This window comes from Physeter macrocephalus, chromosome 14, assembly GCF_002837175.3.
Source record: "Physeter macrocephalus isolate SW-GA chromosome 14, ASM283717v5, whole genome shotgun sequence".
NCBI lineage: Eukaryota > Metazoa > Chordata > Mammalia > Artiodactyla > Physeteridae > Physeter > Physeter macrocephalus.
Window position 1 is genome coordinate 92,996,478 of NC_041227.1, and position 23,935 is coordinate 93,020,412.

At 44.2% G+C, this 23,935-nt stretch overlaps 1 protein-coding gene across 1 annotated transcript in view; it reads right to left on the minus strand.

Moving 5' to 3' along the window:
* The window catches only part of VPS53 (VPS53 subunit of GARP complex), a 46,788-nt gene that overhangs the window by 6,640 nt on the left and 16,213 nt on the right, over positions 1-23,935 (minus strand). Inside the window, exons 6-7 of the mRNA XM_055089784.1 lie at positions 16,310-16,458; positions 12,179-12,248 (exon numbers count right to left, since the gene is read on the minus strand). Of these exons, the coding sequence (XP_054945759.1) occupies positions 12,179-12,248; positions 16,310-16,458 (219 nt within the window). The remainder of the gene's footprint in view (positions 1-12,178; positions 12,249-16,309; positions 16,459-23,935) is intronic.

Sequence of the window (23,935 nt, forward strand, 5' to 3'; positions counted from 1 at the left end):
GCGGGGCCCGTGAGCCGTGGCCGCTGAGCCTGCGCGTCCGGAGCCTGTGCTCCGCAACGGGAGAGGCCGCAGCAGAGGGAGGCCCGCGTACCGCAAAAAAAAAAAAAAAAAAAAAAAAGAAAAACTTTTGCTATCCAAAAGACAATGTCAAGGGAATGAGAAGACGAGCCACAGACTGGGAGAAAATATTTGCAAAAGATACATCTTATAAAGGACTGTTATCTAAAATATACAAAGCTTTTTAAGAAAAACTCAACAATAAGAAAACAAAAAACCCAGCTGAAAAATGGGCCCAAGAGCTTAACAGATACCTCACCAAAGAAGATATATAGATGACAAATAAGCATCTGAAAAGATGCTCCATATCATTTGTCATCAGGGAAATGCAAATTAAAACAGCAACGAGATACCACTATACACCTACTAGAATGGCTAAAATCTGGAACACTGACAACATCAAATGCTGGTGAGGATGTAGAGCAACAGAACTCTCATGAGTTGCTGGTGGAAATGCAAAATGTTACAGCCACTTTGGGACAGTTTGGTGGCTTCTTATACTAAAACTAAACATACTCTAACCATACAATCTAGCAATCATGCTACTCGTTATTTGTTTAGAATTGAAAACTTATGCTCACACAAAAACCTGTACATGGATGTTTTTAACAGCTTTATTCATAATTGCCAAAACTTGGAAGCAAACAAGATAACCTTCAGTAGCTGAATGGAGAAACTGTGGCACACCCAGACAATGGATTATTACTCAGTGCTAAAAAGAAATGAGCTATCAAGATATGAAGGAAGCTTAGGGACTTCCCTGGTGGTGCAATGGTTGGGAATCTGCCTGCCAGTGCAGGGGACACAGGTTCAAGCCCTGGTCCGGGAAGATCCCACATGCTGCAGAGCAACTAAGCCTGTGCGCCACAACTACTGAGACTGTGCTCCAGAGCCTACCAGCCACAACCACTGAGCCTGCGCCACAACTACTGAAGCCCACGCGCCTAGAGCCCATGCTCCGCAACAAGGGAAGCCACCGCGATGAGAAACCCGTGCACTACAATGAAGAGTAGCCCCCGCTCGCCGCAACTAGAGAGAGCCAGCACGCAGCAACAAAGACCCAACGCGGCCACAAAAAAAAAGATATGAAGGAAACTTAAATGCACATGACTAAGTGAAAAGGCCAATCTGAAAGGGCTACATATTGTATGATTCCAACTCTATGACATTCTGCAAAAGGCAAAACTATGGAGGAAGAAAACGATCAGCGGTTGCCAGGGGTTGGGGGTGGTGGGTAGGATGAACTGGTGGAGCACAGAGGATTTTTAGGGCAGTGAAACTACTCTGTATAATACCATGATGGTGGATACATGTCATTATACATTTGTCCAAAGCCACAGACTGTATAACACCAAGAGTGTAAACTGTGACACTGTAATGTAAACTATAGACTTTGAATGATAATGATGTGTCAACACAAGTTCGTTGATCGTAACAAATGTACCACCTTGATAGGAGATGTTGATAATGCGGGAGGCTATGCTTCTGTGAGGCAGGGAGTATACGGGAACTCTCTGTACCTGCCCCTCGACTTTGCTGTGAACCTTAAACTGCTCTAAAAAAAAATAAAGCCTTAATTTAAAAAAACAGTGGGAAGGTACACTAAAGAAAGAGTAATTTCATGCACTAATGTTGCTATTTGAAGGCCTAAACTCTGTCATTCAGTGGCAGACAAGGAAAGTGCTAGGATATTTTAGACTTTTCAAGGTTTCCAGAGATGAACATTCTTACTCTCCTAGTGTCTGTTTTTTGAGAAGGCCATGGGTTCACAGAGAAAGGCACTCAAGCATTCAGAAGGCAGATAAGTATAGACTGTCAGAGGCACCCCAACAAAGCGCCGGGCATCAGAGCGGTTCCCAGAGCCCCACTGGAAGTGAGCACTGCTCATCCTCAGAGGGACCCCAGCACGTGCCTCTAAAAAACAAGTATGCTCAATTCCGTGCAGATTAAAAACCCAGATATAAAAAGAAAAACATTAAGAAGAAAACAGATTATTTCTGTAGGGAAGAGAAGAATGTGAGACAGAGGAAAGATGGAAAAAATCTACCTTAAAATAACATAAGCCTATACCAAAAGACACATAAACAAAGTAAAAAGACACAAACTGGGAGAGGATTTCTGCAATACTGCCAAAGGGATAATACTCAGAACACATAACGATTCCTGAAAATCAATAAGAAAAAGACCAGGGCTTCCCTGGTGGCGCAGTGGTTGAGAGTCCGCCTGCTGATGCGGGGGACGTGGGTTCGTGCCCCCGTCCGGGAAGATCCCACGTGCCGCAGAGCGGCTGGGCCCGTGAGCCATGGCCGCTGAGCCTGAACGTCCGGAGCCTGTGCTCCGCAACAGGAGAGGCCACAACAGTGAGAGGCCCGCGTACCGCAACAAAACAAAAAAAACAAACAAACAAACAAACAAAAAAAGACCAGCAACCCCAGTAGCAAGAATAACAGCGGTGTGGCAAAGATCTGAACAGGCAACTCACACACACAAAAACAAAACAAAAACAAAAACAAACAAACAAAAAAACCACAACTCAAGCGCTCACAAGGTGTGTGAAATGATACTTAACCTTATTAGTAATCCAGTAAATCAAAACTACAATTGTGTACCATTTCATACTCATCAGAAAGGCAAAAGTAAAAAGGTCAAAAATACCAAGTGTTGGCATGCATATGGTGCAATGAAACTCACACTTAGGATGAGAGCATAAATTGGTTGAGGCACTTTGGGGGAAACTCAGTACTATTTCCTTACTGGAAGATGTGCATAACCCATAACACAGCACTCATATCCTTTACAGAAATTCTTGCCCATGTAAACAAACAAACAAACCGGTTCCCTGCATCCACTGTTTGTAAAAGCGGAAGACTGGAAACAACCTAAATGCTCATCAACGGTAGAATGGATAAACAAATGGTGGCAGAGTCATGCAATGGAATATGATACTGAAGTTAAAGTGAGGGAACTCAAACAACCTGTATCAACACAGATAAATCTCAGAAAACATTATGTTGGGCAAAAAAAGCAAGTGGGGGGCTTCCCTGGTGGCGCAGTGGTTGAGAATCTGCCTGCCGATGCAGGGGACACGGGTTCAAGCCCTGGTCCGGGAAGATCCCAAATGCCGTGGAGCGGCTGGGCCCGTGAGCCACAACTACTGAGCCTGCGCGTCTGGAGCTTGTGCTCTGCAACAAGAGAGGCCGCGATAGTGAGAGGCCCGCGCACCGCGATGAAGAGTGGCCCCCGCTCGCCGCAACTAGAGAAAGCCCTCGCACAGAAACGAAGACCCCACACAGCCAAAAATAAATAAATAAATAAATAAATAAGCTTTCATTAAAAAAAAAACCAAGTGGGGAAATGATATGTATAGTACCATTTATATAAAGTTTAAAAATACATAAAACAAAATTATATATCTTTTGTGAATAGATCCACATGTAACATATCAAAAAACATACGGGAATGATAAAAATCAAAATCAGAATAGTGATTACCTCCGGGCATGTAGGCAGGCAAGTGGAAGGGTAGTGTCCACAGGGGACTTCAGCCATAACTGTAATGATTTACTTTATATAAAAAAGATCTAAAGCAAATGTGGGAACATGTTAAGATTTGACTAAGCTGAGTGGGAAGCTGATATTCTTGACATTATTTTCTATACTCTTATTAACTGGAACTATGTCTTTTTCTTCTTCTTCTTTTTTTTCCCACACTATGTTATTTGAGGCCTAGTGAGGATTCAACTTTATCTTCCATACAGCAAAATTTCAGAGCCTTGTCAAAATCAAAGGCATGTCTTGGCATTATTTGCTAGCAGGAAAAAAAAAAATCAATGATCATTTAAAAACGTATGGGGATACTTCCTGTTTTTTCTGTACTGTTTCCCAGAGATATATTATATGCATAAATAATTGTACAGTCTTAAGTGACAGGAAGAGTTTTGAATGAGCCAGACATAACTCTCTAGTGTCTCCCATATTTTGAGAGGACTTTTTCAATTCCCGGACAGTCACAATAAAATTTTGTCCTCACCAGACAGCTGTACAGATGGAAACCTTCGTCTCAGGTTTTACCGGAAGTAATGCAGTCAGAAAAGGTGGGAGCTAGTCTGATAGGCTTAGCAGCTGTCTGTGGGCAATGAAGGTGAAAGGCCCCATTTATCATGAAAATCTGCTGGCTTTCATCTTTGAAAATAGCTAAAAGTTCATCCCCTTAGGCATGAGGCATTGGGCCAGAGGTGGCCATCCACCAACCTTGTTTGAGCCTCAGACATAAATTTTGGGGTGGTGTGGCTCACGTTCTTGATGGGCTACTGGGGCGCAGATCTGGCCAGCATGCTATGCCTGGGAAGCGTCATCACCCAGCAGTGGAAAGCTCTGAGGGCTTTACTTCTTAAAGAGCCCCTACAACTCTTGGGGGTCATCATGACTATCACAGTGATGGAAACCTTGAGTAGACAAGATAAAAGGCCCACTGCTAGAAGGCAAAGGACCATATATACAACGCTAAGTTTCAATGAGGTGACACAGAAGAGACAGTTCAAGATATGAAGAATGGATGGACCAAGGTGAGGACATGCCTAGTTTCTTTCCTCTTTTCTTTTTTTTTAAATTTAGGTGTAACTTTCATACAGTAAAGTACACAAAGACCAAGTACATAGCTTGATAAACTATTACATATGTATACACCTATTGCCTCATTAAAGAAATGGGACATTTCTCCATCGACAGAAGAATGGATAAAGAGATGTGGCATATATATATATGGCATATAAGATGTTACGGAAAAACCCGAACGAACTTTTTGGCCAACCCAACACACACACACACACACACACACACACACACACACACACACACACACACACACACAGGAATACTACTCAGCCATAAAAAGAATGAAATAATGCCATTTGCAGCAACATGGATGGACCTAGAGATTATCATACTAAGTGAGGTAAGTCAGACAGAGAAAGACAAATATCATATGATATCACTTATATTTGGAATCTAAATGAAATGATACAAATGAACTTATTTACAAAACAGAAACAGACTCACAGACACAGAAAACAAACTTATGGTTACCAAAGGGGAAAGGGCAGGGGGATAAATTAGGAGTTTGGGATTAGCAGATACACACTACTATATATAAAATAGATGAACAATAAGTTTCTACTATATAGCACAGGGAACTATATTCAATATCTTGTAATAACCTATAATGGAAAAGAGTATGAAAAAGAATATACATATATATAACTGAATCACTCTGCTGTACACCAGAAACTAATACAATATTGTAAATCAACTATACTTCAATTCTAAAAAAAATTAAAAAAAAAATAAGATCTGAGACCTTTCTTGCACCCCAGAAGGCTCCCTCAGGTTCTCTTCCAGTCAATGCTCTCCCTTCCTTCCTAACAAAGATGACCACTCTTCTGCCCTCTGTCACTCAGGATTCGTCTACTGCTCATTAACGTGCTATGAACATTCTTGTATATGCCTTTGGTGGCCATACGCCCTTATTTCTCTCGGGTGGCATCTACGCAGAACTGCCGGTTCAAGGAGTAAGCATATGTTTAGCTTTAGTACAGACTGCCAGATAGTTTTCCAATTTGGTTGTGCCGATTTCCATTCCTACCAGCAATGCATGAAAGTTCCAGTTGCTTCACATCCTCACCAACACTTGGTATTGTTGGCCTTTTTAATTTTAGCCATTCTAATATCACTGTGACTTTAATTTATATTTCCCTGGATGATTAATATGCTTTTTGGCTTTTTCGGTGAGCCTCTTTCTGAAGTGCCTGTTCAAATCTTTTGTCATTTTTCTACTGGTTGATCATCTTTTTCTAATTGATTTGTTGAGGGTTTTTTTAAAGTAATTTTTTCAACTTTATTGAGGAACAATTGACAAATATACTTTAACTGCATATACTTAAAGTGTACAAGGTGATTATTTGATATACATATATATTGTGCAATGATAACCAAGATCAAGATAATTAACTCTCCTTTTGTGTATGTGGTAAGAATGCTTAAGATCTACTCTCAGCAAATTTCAAGTATATCATACCATATTATTATTATTATTATTTTTTATTTTTTTTTTTTGCGGTACACGGGCCCCTCACTGCTGTGGCTTCTCCCATTGCGGAGCACAGGCTCCGGACGCGCAGGCTCCGGACGCGCAGGCTCAGCGGCCACGGCTCACGGGCCTAGCCGCTCCGCGGCATGTGGGATCTTCCCGGATCGGGGCACGAACCCGTGTCCCCTGCATCGGCAGGCGGACTCGTAACCACTGCGCCACCAGGGAAGCCCGTACCATATTATTAATTACAGTCACCATGCTGTACATTAGGTCCTTAGAACTTATTCATCTTAGAACTGAAAGTGTGTACCCTTTGACCTACATCTCCCCATTACCCCCTTCCCCCAGCCCCTGGCAACTAACATTCTATTCCCTGTTTCTATGAAATTGTTTTGTTTTTTTTTTCCTTTTAAGATTCCACATATAAGTGATATGTTAAGATATTTTAAAAAGTATATACTTAGAATATGAGTACTTTGTTACATATATTGCAAATATCATCTGCTACTCTGGCTTGTCTTTTGAGAAAAAGAAGTCCTTAATTTTAAGTACTCCAAATAATTTCTTCTTTTATGATTGGTACTTTTAATGTTTTGTTAAGGAATCTTTGCCTAACCCACGGTCATAAAAATATTCTCTTATTATCTTCCAGACGTTTTGTTGTCTTATCTTTCACTTTCAGAGCTATAATCCACCTGGAATTGATTTTTTAAAAACTGAGATACAATATACCATAAAATTCACCTTTTCAAAGTGTACCATTCAGTTCCAGACATCTCAACACGCCACAAATGAATTCCATACCCATTAGCGATCACATCTCTTTTCCTCCTCTCCTCCACCCCTTGACAACCATTAGTCTACTTTCTGTCTTGTGGATTTGCCTGTTCTGGACATTCCATATAAATGGAATCATACGTTATGTGACCTTTTGTCTGTGGCTTCTTTCACTTAGCATAATGTTCTCAAGGTTCATCTATGTTGTAGCATGTGTAAGTATTTCACTTCTATTTAGAGCTGGATAATATTCCCTTGTAAGAGTAAACCATTTTCTTTATCCATTCATCAACTGATGGGCATTTGAGTTGTTTCTACTTTTTGGCTGTTATGAATAACGCTGCTTTGAATAACGCTGCACAAGTGTTTGCGTGAACATACTTTTCCAATTCTTTTGGGTTTCTATCTAGGAGTGGAATTGCTGGGTTACGTGGGAACTCTATGTTTAACATTTTGAGAAACTGCCAAACTGTTTCCCAAAATGGCTGCAGCATTTTCCATTTCCAGTGTATGAGGGTTCTAATTTCTCCACATACTTGCTGGAACTGACTTTCCTGTATGATGTGTGGTTAAGGTCAAGATTAATTTTTTTTCCATGTGGATATTCAATTACCCAGCACTGTTTACTGAGAAGACCATCCCTTCCCAACTGAATTAGTGCCGTTTTTGTCATAAATCAAGTGTCTATGTATGTGTGGGTCTATTTCTGAACTTGACTCTGTTCTGTTGGCCCATTTGTCCCTGTGTGCTTAATTACTTCAGCATTAAAATAAGTCTTGGTATCCTGAGGTTTCAATCCTCCAACTCTGTGCTCCTTCTTTAGAGTTATTTTAGCTATTCTTGGCCTCTGCACTTCCATCCAACTTTTAGAATCAACTTATCGATTTCCATTCACACCCACATCCACCCCACCCTTACTGGGATTTTACTGTATCTAGAGATTAATGTTGGAAGAATTGACATTTTAAAAATATTGAGTCCTTTAATACACAAACATGAGCTTTCCTGACATTTTAAAGGTCTTCTTTAATGTCTCTTAATATTGTATCATTTTCTGTGTAGAAGACTAGCACATTTTTTAAGAGACTTATTCCTAGCTATTTAATGTCTCCTAACGCTACTGTATATGGTTTCATTAAAAATTTTTCATTTTAAATTGTTTGTTGCTGTTATATGCAAATATTAAAAATAATTTAAATACTGACCTTATATCCCACACCCCTACTAAATTTATATTCTAATAGTTTGTCTGTAGCTTCTTTTGGATATTGTCATTCACAATCACGTTCTCTGTGAAATGTGAAAAATGACAGTTTTGTTTCTTCCATTCTAATCTGTGTAACTTTTATTTCTTTAAAACTTTCTTTTATTTTTTGTCTTATTTTTCTGGCTAGGACTTTAAGGGCAATGTGGGATAGAAATGGTGACAGCAGACATCCTTGTCTTGTTCCTAATGTCAAGAGAAAATCTTTCTATATTTGACCATTAAGCGTGATGTTTATGGCAATATTCGTTTTCATTAACTGATTCATTTCTTTCATGAGCTGGCTCGGTCTCCCCATCTCCAGGACCTTGGCGACCCTGCCAGTGCTTGTAAACCCCTGTGGAGCATGGCTGTGCCTGTCTCTTTGCTCTGTGTGGTACAAAGGGAGGACCCTTTTGACTGGGTGATAGAAGAGGCTTCAAGCTCTCAGTGGGAAGGATGGCCTCATAAAAGTCAAGATGGGCCAGAGCTTAATGAGACAGAGAAAAGTGAGCAGTTGGTTAGTTAAGAGATTCAAAAAGGTCTTTAGGGACTTCCCTGGTGGCTCAGTGGTTAAGAATCGGCCTGCCAACGCAGGGGGACGTGGGTTTGAGCCCTGGTCCAGGAAGATCCCACATGCCGCGGGGCAGCTAAGCCCGTGCGCCACATCTACTGAGCCCGCGTGCCACAATTTGCCACAGCTACTGAAGCCCGTGCGCCTAGAGCCCGTGCTCCGCAACAAAGAGAAGCCACTGAAATGAGAAGCCCATGCACTGCAACGAAGAGTAGCCCCTGCTCGCCACAACTAGAGAAAGCCTGTGTGCAGCAGTGAAGACCCAACGCAGCCAAAAATAAATAAATAAATAAATAAATGAATAGAAAGAAATGTAGATGTTAAAAAAAAAATCACGTTATTTAAAAAATAAATAAATTTATTTTTAAAAAGTCAATACGGTCAAAATGTGGTAATATGTATGATGGAATACTGTTCAGCCTTAAAAAGGAAGGAAATTCTGAAACATACTACAACATGAATAAACCCTGAAAGCACGCTAAGTGAAATAAGCCAGACACAAATGGACAGAGACTGTATGATTTGCACTTATAGGAGGCCCCTCGAGCAGTCATATTCACAGCGATAGAAGGGAGAATGGTGGCTGCCAGCAGCTGGGGAAAGAGGGGTGGGGAGTTAGTGTTTAATGGGAAGGGAGTTTCAGCTTGGGATGATGAAAAAGGTCTGGAAGTGGATGGGCGATGTTTGCACAGCAATGTGAATATACTTAATACTAGGAACTGTACACTTAAAATGGTTAAAATGTTAAATTTTACGTTATGTATGTTTTACCACAATAAAAAAAGTCAATATGGTACATAAAGATAATACAAAGGAAAATATTTATGGATCTAAAATATTTTGAGCAATATAGTTCATGTCTATACTTTATAGACATGAACTATACTGCTCAAAATATTTTATTTTATTTTTATTTTTTTAAGAATTTTTAAAAAATATTTACTTCTTTATTTGGTTGCGCTGGGTCTTAGTTGCAGCAGGTGGGCTCCTTAGTTGAGGAATGCAAACTCTTAGTTGTGGAATGCATGTGGGGTCTAGTTCCCTGACCAGGGATCAAACCCGGGCCCCCTGCATTGGGAGTGCAGAGTCTTAAACACTGCGCCACCAGGGAAGTCTCCTCAAAATATTTTAGATCCATAATACAATAGATCTAGAAGGAGGCATGTGGAGAGTCTGATTCAGGGCTCTTATTTAAACATGAGGAAACCGAGTCCAGAGCAAGGAAGCAACTGCTCATGATCACAGGACCATTAAAAGTAGAGCGGGGACTCGACCCCAAGTTTTAGGGTCCTTTTCCCGACACCACAATGTGCTGCTTCCTCTCTGGTAAGCAGTTTGTGCAAATGGATTCCTTTTTTTTTTAAATAAATTTATTTATTTATTTTTGGCTGCGTGGGTCTTCATTGCTGTGCGCAGGCTTTCTCTAGTTGCAGCGAGTGGGGGCTACTCTTCGTTGCAGTGCGTGGGCTTCTCATTGTAGTGGCTTCCCTTGTTGCGGAGCATGGGCTCTAGGCACGCGGGCCTCAGTAGTTGTGGCATGTGGGCTCAGCAGTTGTGGTTCGTGGGCTCTAGAGCGCAGGCTCAGCAGTTGTGGCTCACGGGCTTAGCTGCTCCGCGGCGTATGGGATCTTCCCAGACGAGGGCCCGAACCCGTGTCCCCTGCATTGGCAGGCGGATTCCTAACCACTGCGCCACCAGGGAAGTCCCTGGATTCCTTTTCTACTGTGTGCTCGGTCATAGATACTGTGGCCAAAAGACTAATTAATGACCCTGCAAATCCCACAAGACTCTCTGAAAATCACAAACTAGCAAGCAGCATTACAAATACTGGTATGGTTCAGTTCCATGTGCCCTTGCAATTGCTCAAGTGGACTCTGGGGCCCAAAGAGAAATAATTTACTTTATACAGTAATCAGGAAGAGAATCAAGAGCAGGAAAATGTCTCCTTTCCTATTTTTGGCACAAGTGTAGTCTAAATTTAGGATCTAGTACTTCTGCGGCAAAGCAGAGGCATCTGAGATTAGGCCTCAATCTTTGCTCTGACTCTCACAGCTTTCGTTAAAGTTTGGATTACAGCCGCTGCAAGACTTGCAGCAGAATCTGTTTTAATCTGTGAACTTCTCTTTGTTAACTTCTTGGTTCCTATGGTTTTGCTGCCTGAGTGATCACGCCTCCAACTCCATGACTGCTTGGGTTTCTAAGGCCAGATACTCAGGGCAAGCACGGACCCAAGCTAAACCTGAACTTCACGTGGGAATCCTCCAAGGGCCACATTGCCTTTAGTTCTCACCCACGGCCTCCTCCAGGCTGGGCCTGTTGAGATCTATGCTCTCCTGTCGCCCACTCCTATTTGTCTGGGGTCTGAGAAAGTAAAACACCAGTTTCACAGCTGGTTTTCTCATCCACATCTCAAAGCAGAAGTAAATACTGGCCAAATTGATATATTTCTGAAGGTGCGGGCTTTGAAGTCTGAGCTGATTATTTTAACATTCTTTTAAAGAAGAGAAAACCTGAGGAAAATAGATATGACGTTGGGTTCATGGGACAATATGAAAATATCATGCTACTGGACACTAAATGAGCTTGTACGGCCTGGGCAGAGCTGCAAACTCATGGAAACACGCTCCCAATGAGTCAGCTTTGGGTTCCAGTGGCTTCATCAAGTCTAGAGACAGAAACCTAGTAACTGAGAATCTAAAGCTTCTCTGAGACACACAGAGAGCAATCACTCCGCGTCCTCTCCTATCACACACAAAAGTAAGGCGAACAGAGTGGATTCCCGATAAACATGTGCTAATCAAACTGGGCATGCTGGGGCATTATTCTGCTGTTTCCCGAGGACAGAATTCGTTCTGTGTTTATGACATGCAAGAGGTAAGAATTTCCAAACACTGAAATTCTACACTCAGACACAGTCGGTCAGTGTCTGAATCCACGCAACCTCCCAGGAAGTTTGCTGAGACAATACTTCTGACTCTGCTAAGCTGGGCAGCCAGACAGCCCGCAGCAAGCATCGACTAGATGTTTCTATGTGGGGAGATGGGCATTGACAGTGGAAACAAACTATCAGTAGTAACAGCCGGCATTTGTTGAGGGCTTCTCACATGCCTGACGTTGGGTCAAGCATTTCAGTGCATTACCTTGTTTAATCCTCACAACTACCCTGTGAGGCGCTGCTGTGAGTATCCCCATTTTATAGACAAAGAAACTAAAGCCCTGGAAGGTTAAGCAACTTGCCTGAGGACAAACACCTTAGGAGGTGCTCAATGAAAATGTTTTAAATAAATGGATGAATAATTTAAGCTGCCAGGTCATCATTCTGTCCTCAAACAGGGAAATCAGTGATTTTACTTCTCCACAGTAGCTCTGTACTAGGAAGTTATGCAGTTTGAGCTACGACAGAAGCCATAAGGAACAGTCCTATCCCCGTTTCGTCTTACCTGCTCTGCTCCCACCATGCTAATTGGCTTGCACTTGAAGAGGTGGGTGATGAACTTGGGAATGAAGGAGCTGTGGATAAAAAAGAAGTGACAAATTAGGCTTATATTCTCTTTGGTAAAGAACTGCAGAAACATTTTTCTTTTTTTAAGGCCCCACTTCCTTCTACAAGAAAACTGAGAATTAAAGCAGACACTACTGTGGCCGACAAGCATCCACTCTTTTTCCTTCTAACTAGAGCCCTGGTTTTATTTAGGTAAATCTGGCCTTGGGAAGCTGAGGAAAAGCCGATCCCTCCTAAACTACAGGGGTGAATTCTAATCAGCCTCAGACAGGCAGAGCATGGGGTCCCTTGGTGACTGTTGTTGGTGCCGATGTGGCTTGTGATCCAAGCCAACTGGAGGCAAGGACTTCATTGCACGGCTGGGGCAAGTTCTCTCTTCTTCTTTAGGGTATTCGTGTATTTGGATTTAACATCTAGAGCTGCCATTTTACCACTGTTCTAAGGATGAAGCCAGGCCCAAGGAGAGCAGGGTAAGTAAGGAACCTGGGTCCTTAATGACATTGCTGAACCACTGAGGCAGTCATCTTTGGATCTGTCCTATCTCTGGACTTTGGCTGGATGAAATAAAAAAATTCACCTCTGTTTAAGTCAGTCTGAGTCAGGGCTTCTAGGACTAGTAGCTGAAAACATCCTAATAGATAATGACAGTGGAATATACGTGAGGTAGTTATGCGATCTTAAATGCAAAAAAATAGGAAATAAATGCTAAGGGAGTAACTGTCAGATCAGGGAACAAAATACATGATCTCCAAAAAATTTACTGGGGACTGAAGGGCAACCTGGGCCAGGTAGATTGATGATGCTGGTTTGGGGAAAGGGAGAATATGATTTTAATAGGTCAGGAGGGCTTTTTAGAAAAAAAACTGCACAGGCCTGTGCAGTAGGGAAGGCTGAGTTGTACTGGTGCAGAACAGAAGATGTGGGAACCAGAAATGCCTATAATCAGGCCAGATTCAGAGTGAACTGACCAGGAGAACACAGGGCCCAGGACGAAGGGAGGACCACGGCAATAAAGGACTTGGAGGTGGAGGTAAAGCCTGGCCAGCCTCTCCCTCTCCTCACTCTTCAAATGCTGCTCTCAGGCTTGTGCTCGCCATGCTCTTTGCTCTCTCCACATCTTTTCCAGAATGCTTGTGCCCACTCTGATATCCAGTGGCCTACTGGAACATCCCACTGGCATGGCACCAGTACCTCGACCCCAGCGTATCCAAGACTCAGGCCCACCCCAAAACCAGGCTCAGGGGACTGGATCTCCTCTGCCCAGTCATCCAAGTCAGAAACCGTACCCTTGCCCTCAACTCCAATACCCAATCAGTTCCCAGCCCTTCCCCGAATGCCCACAGCCACCCCTCCTGACCATCCCCCTGCTGCCGCCCTGCTCTTTCTCACTAGAGCTCTTTCAGTTGTTTCCTAACTGGTCTCCTAGCCTCCGGCCTTATCATCTCTAATCCATCAGCTGTCAAAGAAATTTATCAATATTTCAGATGCAAATATGATCAAGACGCTCCCCTGATTACAATTCTTGCGATGGCTGCAGACAGGCCTTCCTTCACTGTCTTGACTCTCTCTCCCCAGCCCCATCTTGCTAAGCCCTGGTACCCCGTGCTTCAAGCGGGTTGGGCCACCTGCAGGTCCTATGCCTCTGCAGAGGCTATCTGATGCCTCTGTGCACTCGCTCACGCTGCCCCCTCCGCCGGGAACGCCTTTCCCCACGGCCTTGCAGGTCAGTGCACACACGCCTCCCGGACTCTGCTCAAGGACAGCTTTCCTATGAAGCCTTTCCTCAGCCACCTCCACCATACTCTGCACAGTTCACAGACCTCTAGCCTGATACGTAACCTACTCTGTTACACTTATTTGCTTACACGTCTACTTCCCTCCACTTGACCGTGAGGCAGATGAAGATAGGGACCACGTCTACTAAGCCAAAGCATCTCACTCTGCATCTGGAACACAGCAGGTGCTCAACTGACTGCACGTTGAATAAGTCATAAATAATAATGGTAACAGCTAACACTTTTTAAACGTCAGCATGGTACCAGCACTTTACCAGGACGTTTTTAAGACTTCTGATTTTATCCCTCCAACCACTAGTAAGAGATCTATCGTCTCCATGACTGAATGGAGGAGAATCAGCTGAGTGGATGAGGGAAGTCGCTTACGGTTCAAACAGTAGTTTCAATCAGCGGGGTGATCCTGATGTCTAAACAGGAGAGACTGTGGTTGCTTCAGAGACCCAGTGGAGGCAAAAGGACACGTCTAAGGCTTGGCATTAGTGAGATGAGAAGGGAAGTTAAAAGGAAAGAAATGTCAGCTCCAGATACCAGATCTATGGGAATGCCTGCCAACTGATCAGGAGGGAGTGAGAACAAGGGCCTACGTGGAAGGGAATCCTTCAGGCTCTAAACCAGAGCCAAGTAGTGTGAGATTGCATTACGACTAAATGGCAATGACGCACACAGTTTATAACCTAAATTACTTCACACTAGAGTGTGTGGCTTCGATCGTGCCCTTGAGCTGGCTCTGTGTGCTAGACTATAGGGGGTGGGGTGGGGAAAATATAGGGACCAGGGACATGTCTTTGTGGGGAGAGTTCCAGCAAGGTGGTGGGTAACTGCCAGAGGCTCCTCCAGGCCGTCGCAGTGGTGGCAGTTATTGCTCTTGGCTGGAGGAGGGTTTTCTCACAGCCCCCCATCTGAGGGTTCTGGTCTTCAGCTGGGATTTTATAATGATGAGAGGGTACCGTGGATTAAATGAGAAAACCACTTTCTGGATCACAGGTTAAACTCTTCCAGATGTGAGAGGTGGGCATCCTCTTCCCAGCTCACCCAATATGGGCTTAGTGATGAAAGCAAAGGGCTCTGAGAGAATGTGAGGCGGATGCCGGGACTAGGTAAGTAAGTGGACCCCTGACTCACTTTAACGTTAGCTCCATCAGACCCCTGTGCGTCGCACTGGAGGTTCTTGGCCACGGTCAACTTTTATAGAGACGCTGTTTCTACCCGGGGTTACGGGGAGTGTCACAGTGTGATTTATCAGCAGTGCTTTTAACACGCGCTAAGGCGCACCCAGAGAGCGGAGGGAATGTCAGCTCCTGGTCCACCTGCCGTCCCCGCACATGTTAATGCCTCCCGGGAGAGTCCACTCGAGCCTTTCCTGACAAACTGGGAACTGAAGCTTACACCACAAGCCACTCCGTAACTGTTGCTCCTTAGGGATTCGTCTGTGAGGGAAAGCCTTAATTGAATACAAATTGGGAGAGATCTGGGGAAGACAGAAACTTGGAGCCCTAAATCACCCTTTGGGACCTGGATGAGAACCACCTAAATTCAGGAGCTGGGACTGGGCCGACCTTCCTGAGGCCCCTGCCCGCGGAGTCTGCCAAAATGCTTGTTTGACACTTGGTCAGAGGAGGCACTGACCCTCCACGGTGTCCGGTCTCCAGAGGAACAGTGCTATAGCCAGATGCTGACTGGCAAGGGACCAAAACATTTCCCCTCTTTCAAACAAGCCAGAAACGGCCACACAGGAGGACGTGGCAGGAAGACACGCGGCGCAGGGTTCACTCCGCCTACTTGGCAACGGACTGGCTCCCTGACTTGCTCTTCCCGATTTCTAGTACCTTCCCTGGGCTCATGCATGTCCACAAGTGGATATATTCCAGCAGCCACGGTAACAAGTGCTATGAGGAAGGAGGAAGACACGGCTCCAAAGAAACAACTCACGGTCCCTACCCTTAAAAAGCTTATCATCTAGCTGGAGAGACGAAATACGTACGTGAAATGCTGAAAAAGAATTTTAATTACCCAAACCTGGGGGAAGGCAGGGGTGCCATTATGTCCACATAATTCAGGTAACAGGAGCTCCCCACTCACTTCTGTCTGTCTTGATGTGGATGACTGTATGGCTGCTACTGTTACTTATGACTTTAAGTGGCAAATTCAGTTTATTATGCTTCTCTGGGGTGCAAAAAAATTAGCTGGACGGCGGGGACACCTGGATTGGGCGCATGCTGGTGGTCAGCATGGCATTCAGAACAACCCAGTGATGAGGACGTTCCAGGACTTACTTTGCAAATTTAATGCAGAACTGCGTGAAGTATTTCCGCGTGGAAGCCAGGTTGTCACGGATGATGGGGACGTTCTGTTTAATGTGAAGAATGACAGAGGTGACGTAGGGGCTCTGGTCACCAACATGTTCCACGTTCTGCCACTGCATCTGAAAATGGAGACGGGGCAGGACGAGCCTTTAGATCCTGTGCTGGAGGACAGCCTTACCTATGAGCAAGGAAGGGGCAGGGGTGGTGGAAATGAGCCCGTGACTTGCTGTCACAGAGGCTGATTTGTCTTGGGGGGTCTGTCTCTCCCTGTCTATATGAATAGAAACAAGTAAGTCCACCTCTTCCCTGACAGTGAAGCGTGCATCAGGTACCTTTTCCTACCTGTCCCTCTCAGGCTTGAAACAGCCTTCCCTCCTCACCTAACTGCCATCTTCTTTCTAAACGAACCCTCACCACCAGGCAGATGAACTGGATCGTATTCTTCTATGAGCTGCTCCACCTGAAAGGGGTTGTGGGGGGACAGGGGAGAATAGAAACAAGTAAGCCCACCTCTTCCCTGACAGTGAAGTGTACATCAGGTACCTTTTCCTACCCTGTCCCTCTCAGGCTTGAAACAGCCTTCCCTCCTCACCTAACTGCCATCTTCTTTCTAAACGAACCCTCACCACCAGGCAGATGAACTGGATCGTATTCTTCTATGAGCTGCTCCACCTGAAAGGGGTTGTGGGGGGACAGGGGAGGGACTACTTCTGACCAGGCTGGCAGCTTGGGAAACCTGAGAGGTCGCTGGGCCACAAGAAAGGAAACCTGGAGTGCCCTTCTCTCAGGTACATGGGGAGGAGTTGGGGAATTTTTTTTTTTTTTTTTTTTTTTTTTTTGCCGTACCCTGCAGCATGTGGGACCTCAGTGCCTCGACCAGGGATTGAACCCGCACTCCCTGCATTGGAAGGCTGAGTCTTAACCACTGCACTGCCGGGGAAGTCCCGAATTGGAGATTTTTTTTTTTTTTTTTAAAAAGGAAACTAGAAACGATATGATGTGTGAGACTTGCTTCAAAATAATCTAGTGCTGGGAGGAGCAGATGAAACAAGATTAGTGAAGCTGGGTGATGGGTACATGAGGTTCATCATACTGTTTTCTCTATTTTTTTTGAAGTACAGCTGCTGTACAATGTTACGTAAGTTACAGCCATACAATATTACGTAAGTTACAGCTGTACAATATAGCAACTCACAACTTTTAAAAATTGACGTGTAGTTGGTTTACAACGTTGTGTTGGTTTCTGAGTGATCCACGGTTTTGAAAGGTGATGCTCCATATATGGTTATAATAAAATATTGGCTATATCCCCTGTGTTGTACATTATATCCTTGTAGCTTATCTTCTCTGCTTTTTGGTAGCTTATTTCTTCTACTTTTCTGTTTTCTCTACTTTTGTAGATAATTGAAAATTTCCATAATCAAACATTAGACTCTTACTCCTAGAGCCTTTGGGGTTATGTGGGATTTCAATCAAGGGGAAGGAAAGAGGATCTCTGGCAAACACGAGGGGCAGGTCAGAGGCTAAGACAGTGCCATGGCGAACGGGGCAGGGACTGTGTGGATGGCAGGTGCGGGGGAGATGGCATCACTGAGAAGCCCCGCGTGGCCCCTGACCAGGCCATGAACAAAAACGAGAGACCTGCTGGGCTTAAGTTCTCACAGGGAAAATGCTCTGAAAGCATGTACAGGAAAATGGAGAAAGAAGCAGTGGTGTGATACCGCTTCTGCCTTGGATACACACGGGAGAAGGGAGGTCTTACCAGCTCCCAGCCTGCCCCGCGCCGGGGCTCTGCTGAGTCAGCCTCTCAGAACGGAGCCGGGCTGTCTGATAAAAAGACCCTAAGCCGAACACAAACCATGTAACACGTTCACAGAACGAGGGCAGTAGTTCTGAGGCCTCGATGTCTCTGGCAAGGAAATACTATTTTTATAGAGCTCTTGGGGAAAGGGTAAATTCAACCCTGCGAGAACTTGTTTAAAAGAATCCTATTGTACATGGATGATCCCCCAGCTCCTGGGAAGCTCACATGACTCTATGTTTTACCCTAATGTTTCTTTAAGTCAGCAGATATTTATATCCCGAAAGCTTTCAGTCTGTGCAAGCACAGAACCATGGCAAAGCAGGAAGGCACCTCCGTCTTCATTTTACACATAAGGAAACCAAGGCCCAGGCACGTGAAGTCTTACGCAAGCTTTCATAGTGAGGCTCCAGAAAGAAAAGGGTCTCTAATTCTTTTACTGGGAAAAAAAAAAAAATGAAGAATGGAGAGATGGTAGAAAAGTCTAATATGAACTGACTTTGTATTCTAATTCTTTGGCTATGTGTAATGTTTTCCTCTTTTTCTTCTATTTTATTCAAGAGGCTTCTTTTCCCATCTGATTTTAGAGATGTGACCCATCCAAACAAGGAACATCCTAGGGGGTTTTAAATGAGCGCACAGGGTTGAGGCCAGAATTGGCAGGTGCCGTTCGCACCTACGCCTCGTCTTCTGCTCCTGGCTCTGCAGCGGCTCTGGAGCAGCAGGCCCCGGGACGGCACAGTCAGCTGGGTAGAGAGTGGGACGCCCCACCCCTCCACCCGACGCAAAGCTCGTCCATGGTAATGACCACTGTTTTCCAAGTCGGCGGCAGTTTACGTTTCAACAGCTCAAAAAGTTCGTAAACAATTATCTACGCACGACGGTTCTCCATCGACAGAAGACGACCACGGAGGGAGGTGGTGACATGTCCTGTCATCGGTTCCAAAGCAGCTCCGGGGCGAGACGGAGTGTGCGGCGTGAGAGTTCAAGTTCCCGCTGGAGAGCTATCTCCTCTTGATCACCACTGGCCACGTCAATACGTGCCCACATTGGGAATCGGTGTGAAAAGATTGGATTTGCCTTAATACTTAAGCCAGTTAGGACTCCACTGGTCAAGTTAAAGGAAGTATTGGCAAAAGTCAAGTAGATTCGCAAGTTTAAATTTAAGTCAGCTTTATGAAGTAAGAAAAGAATTTAAAGTACTGGAAAACAATGAAAGTTGACATTGCTTGGACTATTTTCTAAAAAATGAACAAAATATAGTCAGCGGTGATGCTGTCTAGCCATTGCCTAGGATGGATGCTTTGCCATCACCCATCCCAATGACTTAGGGTTTGGGTTGTAACTTGAATGACCCAATATACCTACATCAGGGCCTACCGCGTGCAGGTCGCTTGGCCTGGCACTTTGCATACATCATCTCATTACTATTCAGACATGATCTTACTCACAGCGGTCTTACTGACGAGGAGACTCAAAAAGCTCAAAGAGGAGAGGTCACCTGCCCAAAGTCACACAGCTAGTCAACAGCAGAGTGGAGGCAGCCCAGGTCCATCTAAAGCCCAAGCACTATACGAGGCCACTCCCTAGACACTTGTTAAAAAATGATTTCAAACAAAGAAAACAAAGAAAAAGAAAAAAGCACTCAACTGGCCCTAGTTCAAGGGGAGCCTGGTTTCTCACGGAGAAGCTAATGAAATACACGGGGATCGAGCAAAGTTCTCTTTCAAAAAGGGACACAAACAGTAGCTTGCACTGGAAGAACACACATCCTGAAAAGCCATCCGTCGAAATAAGACTCCAACTTTTTCAGATGAACTTTGCATCTAACCTTTAAAGTTTACCCCTCCATACTTCAAGTTCTTCCTTCTGCACTTTTTGTTCAGAAGGTGGGGTGGGGGTGAATACCAATGGTGCTATATAAACAAGAGAAACAGTTTGCAAAAGAAGCGGTAACTAAGATGTAGGGGTGACAGGAACAGCAAGCAAGGAAAGGATCATCAAGAGGACAATGCCAGAGCCTGTGGGACCCCGCAATTGGCCTCAGGGAGAGGCTGTGAGGCCCGGGGCGTCGCCAGCGCCTGTGGTTTCTGCCACCTGGGGAGGAGTGTGTGGCTGCACCTCACAGGGAGGGTCGGGGAGATGCTCACTCTTCCTGGCGAGAACCCACAGGAGCAGAGAATTCTGACCCACCCACTGATCAGAGGACAGGGCTCCACACGAGTTTACTATGGAACTTGTGTTTCTCCATGGCTATGTAAAACTTACAAAGGGGTCTCCTAAGAAACTGATTTTCCTTAAGTGAGAATTCAAATTCCCAAGTACTCATCTTGATCACGGGACTAGAGCTGTACAGAGCACGGACTCAGACATGTGGAGTCTGGGAACACTGCAGGTAATCAGAGTCTAGTGCTACAGCTTAGGCTGCTGGGCCACTGGCCCCAGGCATGCACCCATGCACACGTGCACACTCTCATGTCTGTCGGGGCTACTTTTACTCATAGAACAAGCGTGTGCTATGCTTCTAGGCACCTTCCCCATGTACAGCACTGAACCAAGTACTGTGGGGGGAATAAAAAAGAGGAGGGAACATCTATTGAGCACCTACTGTGCACCAAGCACGATGACTGACGTTTTCCTGTGAACCTACTGCTTATGATTATGCAGCGAAGAAGGTATTCTTACTCCTGCTCTATAGATGATAAGACAGGCTTGCGGACAATAAGGGACTGGTCTAATGAAGCATAACTGGTAAGTCCGAATGGTTGAGATTGAGATATTGGTCTGACTAACTCCGAAGTCCATGTTCTTTCCACTTTACCATGCTGCTTTCCAAAAGAAGTGTTACCACCTGAAATGAACTTGAAATAGGCTGAGGGCTCTGGGGGGCAAGAAAAATCTATGTACAGAATGAGCTTGTCCACAGTAGATGATGTAGTGGTGGTGATGGTGGTGCAGAGGGGGAGGAAAGGATGACTCTCCTTATCTCTTTGCTCAGGGATACACGTTCCTTAACTCCAGGAGGAAAACCAAGAAGACCCAGGATAGAAAGTGGAGCAAAAAAGGCTCTAAGAAGATATATAGATATAGGGACTTCCCTGGTGGTCCAGTGGGTAAGACTGTACGCTCCCAATGCAGGGGGCCCGGGTTTGATCCCTGATAGGGGAACTAGACCCCGCACGCATGCCACAACTAAGAGTTCACATGCCGCAACAAAGATCCCACGCGCCACAACTAAGACCCGGAGCAGCCAAAATAACAAAATAAATGAATATTAAAAGAAGATAATATAGGTGTAGATTTTTTCCCCCATTTACTTCTGGGCCAATGGGAAGGTGAATTTGTATAACTTTTCTTTTAGGTGTAGATTTTTTTCCCCCATTTACTTCTGGGCCAATGGGAAGGTGAATTTGTATAACTTTTCTTTTTTAAAAAAAAAATAGATTTATTTATTTTTATTTATTTTATTTTTGGCTGCATCAGGTCTTCCTTGCTGCACACAGGCTTTCTCTGGTTGCGGCGAGGTGGGGGCTACTCTTCGTTGCAGTGCACGGGCTTCTCATTGTGGCGGCTTCTCTTTGTTTCAGGGCACAGGCTGTAGGCACTCGGGCTTCAGTAGTTGTGGCACGCGGGCTCAGTAGTTGTGGCTTGCGGGCTCTAGAGTGCAGGCACAGTAGTTGTGGTGCACGGGATTAGATGCTCCGTGGCAGTGGGATCTTCCCAGACCAGGGCTCGAACTCGTGTCCCCTGCATTGGCAGACGGATTCTTAACCGCTGCATCACCAGGGAAGTCCCCGTATAACCTTTCTTAAAGGCAATTTAAAAATATCTATCAAAAAATCTTAGCATTTTACATAGCTTTAGATCTCTGCAATTTCCTTTACGGCAGTTAATCTGAAGTTAATAATTATGAAGGCTCAGAAAACATACACACACACGAACTTGTCCACTGTCATACTGTTTATAAATGTGAAAAAATTGGAAATAGCCAAAAATCCATCAAAAGTGAAATGATCACATACGTTTCAAGGGCAATAGATGATAGTACTTAGGATGACGGAATCTGGAGTCACCAGTCATGAGTTCTAATACTGTCTGTGCAACTTTCTAAGTGACTGACTTGGGCAAGTGACCAAACTCTCTGAGCCTCAGTTTTCTCAGCCATAGAATTGGGATGATGATAATGTGTATAATCTATACAGTTATTGAAAGCGCAGCGAATGTTCATAACATAGTACCCGGCATGTATTAATTCCATGGTAAATGTTAACTACTGTTACGATTTTAACAGTAAATACTCTGTACTATGGAATACTATGCACTCACTAAAAATATCACAGCTCTAGATCAAATGATACAGAAAACTATTAAAACCTGCTAAATGAGAAAAACAGGCTACACAGTAACTAAAGTATAAACTTATTACATTTAAAAATATATGCATAGAAAGAAAGACTGAAATATGTCTATTAATCGGAATTATGGGTGATTTAAATTTTCTTCTTTTTAAAAATCTGTAATTTTCTATAATGAAGGTAATTTGTTTTGGTCATAATGAAAAAAAAATCTCTTTTATGAAGAAAGAAAGATGTGCTTTGATTATAGGTGGTACATGAAATTGAGGATTTCTTAACCATGGAGCTCTGTGGGCCTCCTGAAACAGATCTACATTTTAATGACAGAGGGAAATGAGAACAGATTTGAGGACTGTTCTAGCTATTTTGAAATGTCTTTGGGGGATAGTAAGGCAGCCTCCTAAATTAGTACATGTTCATGATCTTGAAATCTAATAGAAATTACATGCCAGACTGTAAGGAAATTTAATTCTTTTTTTTTCTTAAAACTACCATTAATGGGCAAAAATCTAAGTTTGTTTGATTTTGGACAGAGGCTTAGATTTTTTTTTTTTTGGCCTCTCCCGTTGCGGAGCACAGGCTCCAGACGCGCAGGCTCAGCGGCCATGGCTCACGGGCCCAGCCGCTCCGCGGCATGTGGGATCTTCCCAGACCGGGGCACGAACCCGCGTCCCCTGCATCGGCAGGCGGACTCTCAACCACTGCACCACCAGGGAAGCCCGAGACTTAGATTCTTTAAATCTAGTGATGTGAGTAGCCCTAGGAAAAAGGACAGAGTGAGGAGAGGACCGCAGGACGTTTTAAGGAAGCCACAGATTTTTTTTTTTTTAAATCCTACATAAGGCCATAAGCAGACATGCTAATTCCTAAGAATTCACAGAATTTACATTTAAAAGACAAGACACTCTTCACATTTCCACCAAAGCACTCCAAACAACTTCCTTTTCAAGAATCAGGAGACTTGGTTTTATTTTTGGCTTCACTGTTATAAAGATATATGGCTTTTTTTTTGAAAAAGAAAACCAAGCAACACACACTCCAGGATGACAATTCATTAGCTTTAGGGAGAAACGTGCAGAGCAGACTGCACTGCTTGGGTTGGCTGCTCAACCTGATTTCTCCCCTGTAGGAAAGTCATAGTGTCAGACTGGGAAATGCTGAAGACCAGTATCTAACAGGACGCTTGTAAATGCTTGAAGAGCTCACAGTCAAAGTGAGCATGAATGCACACTCGTGTGAACGCAGCAGTACTGGGCACACACTGTCATCATCTCCCCACTTTTAGGCAAGTTGCTTAAGCTCATTTTTGCCTCAGTTTCCACGTGTGCCAAAAACACTAACTCTTACTCTGTAAGTGTGGTGTGGTACAATCCTGCACAGAGGGGAGACCTGAGCCCTGGCTCTGCCACACGTTATCTAAGAGATCTTACAAGCGACCTA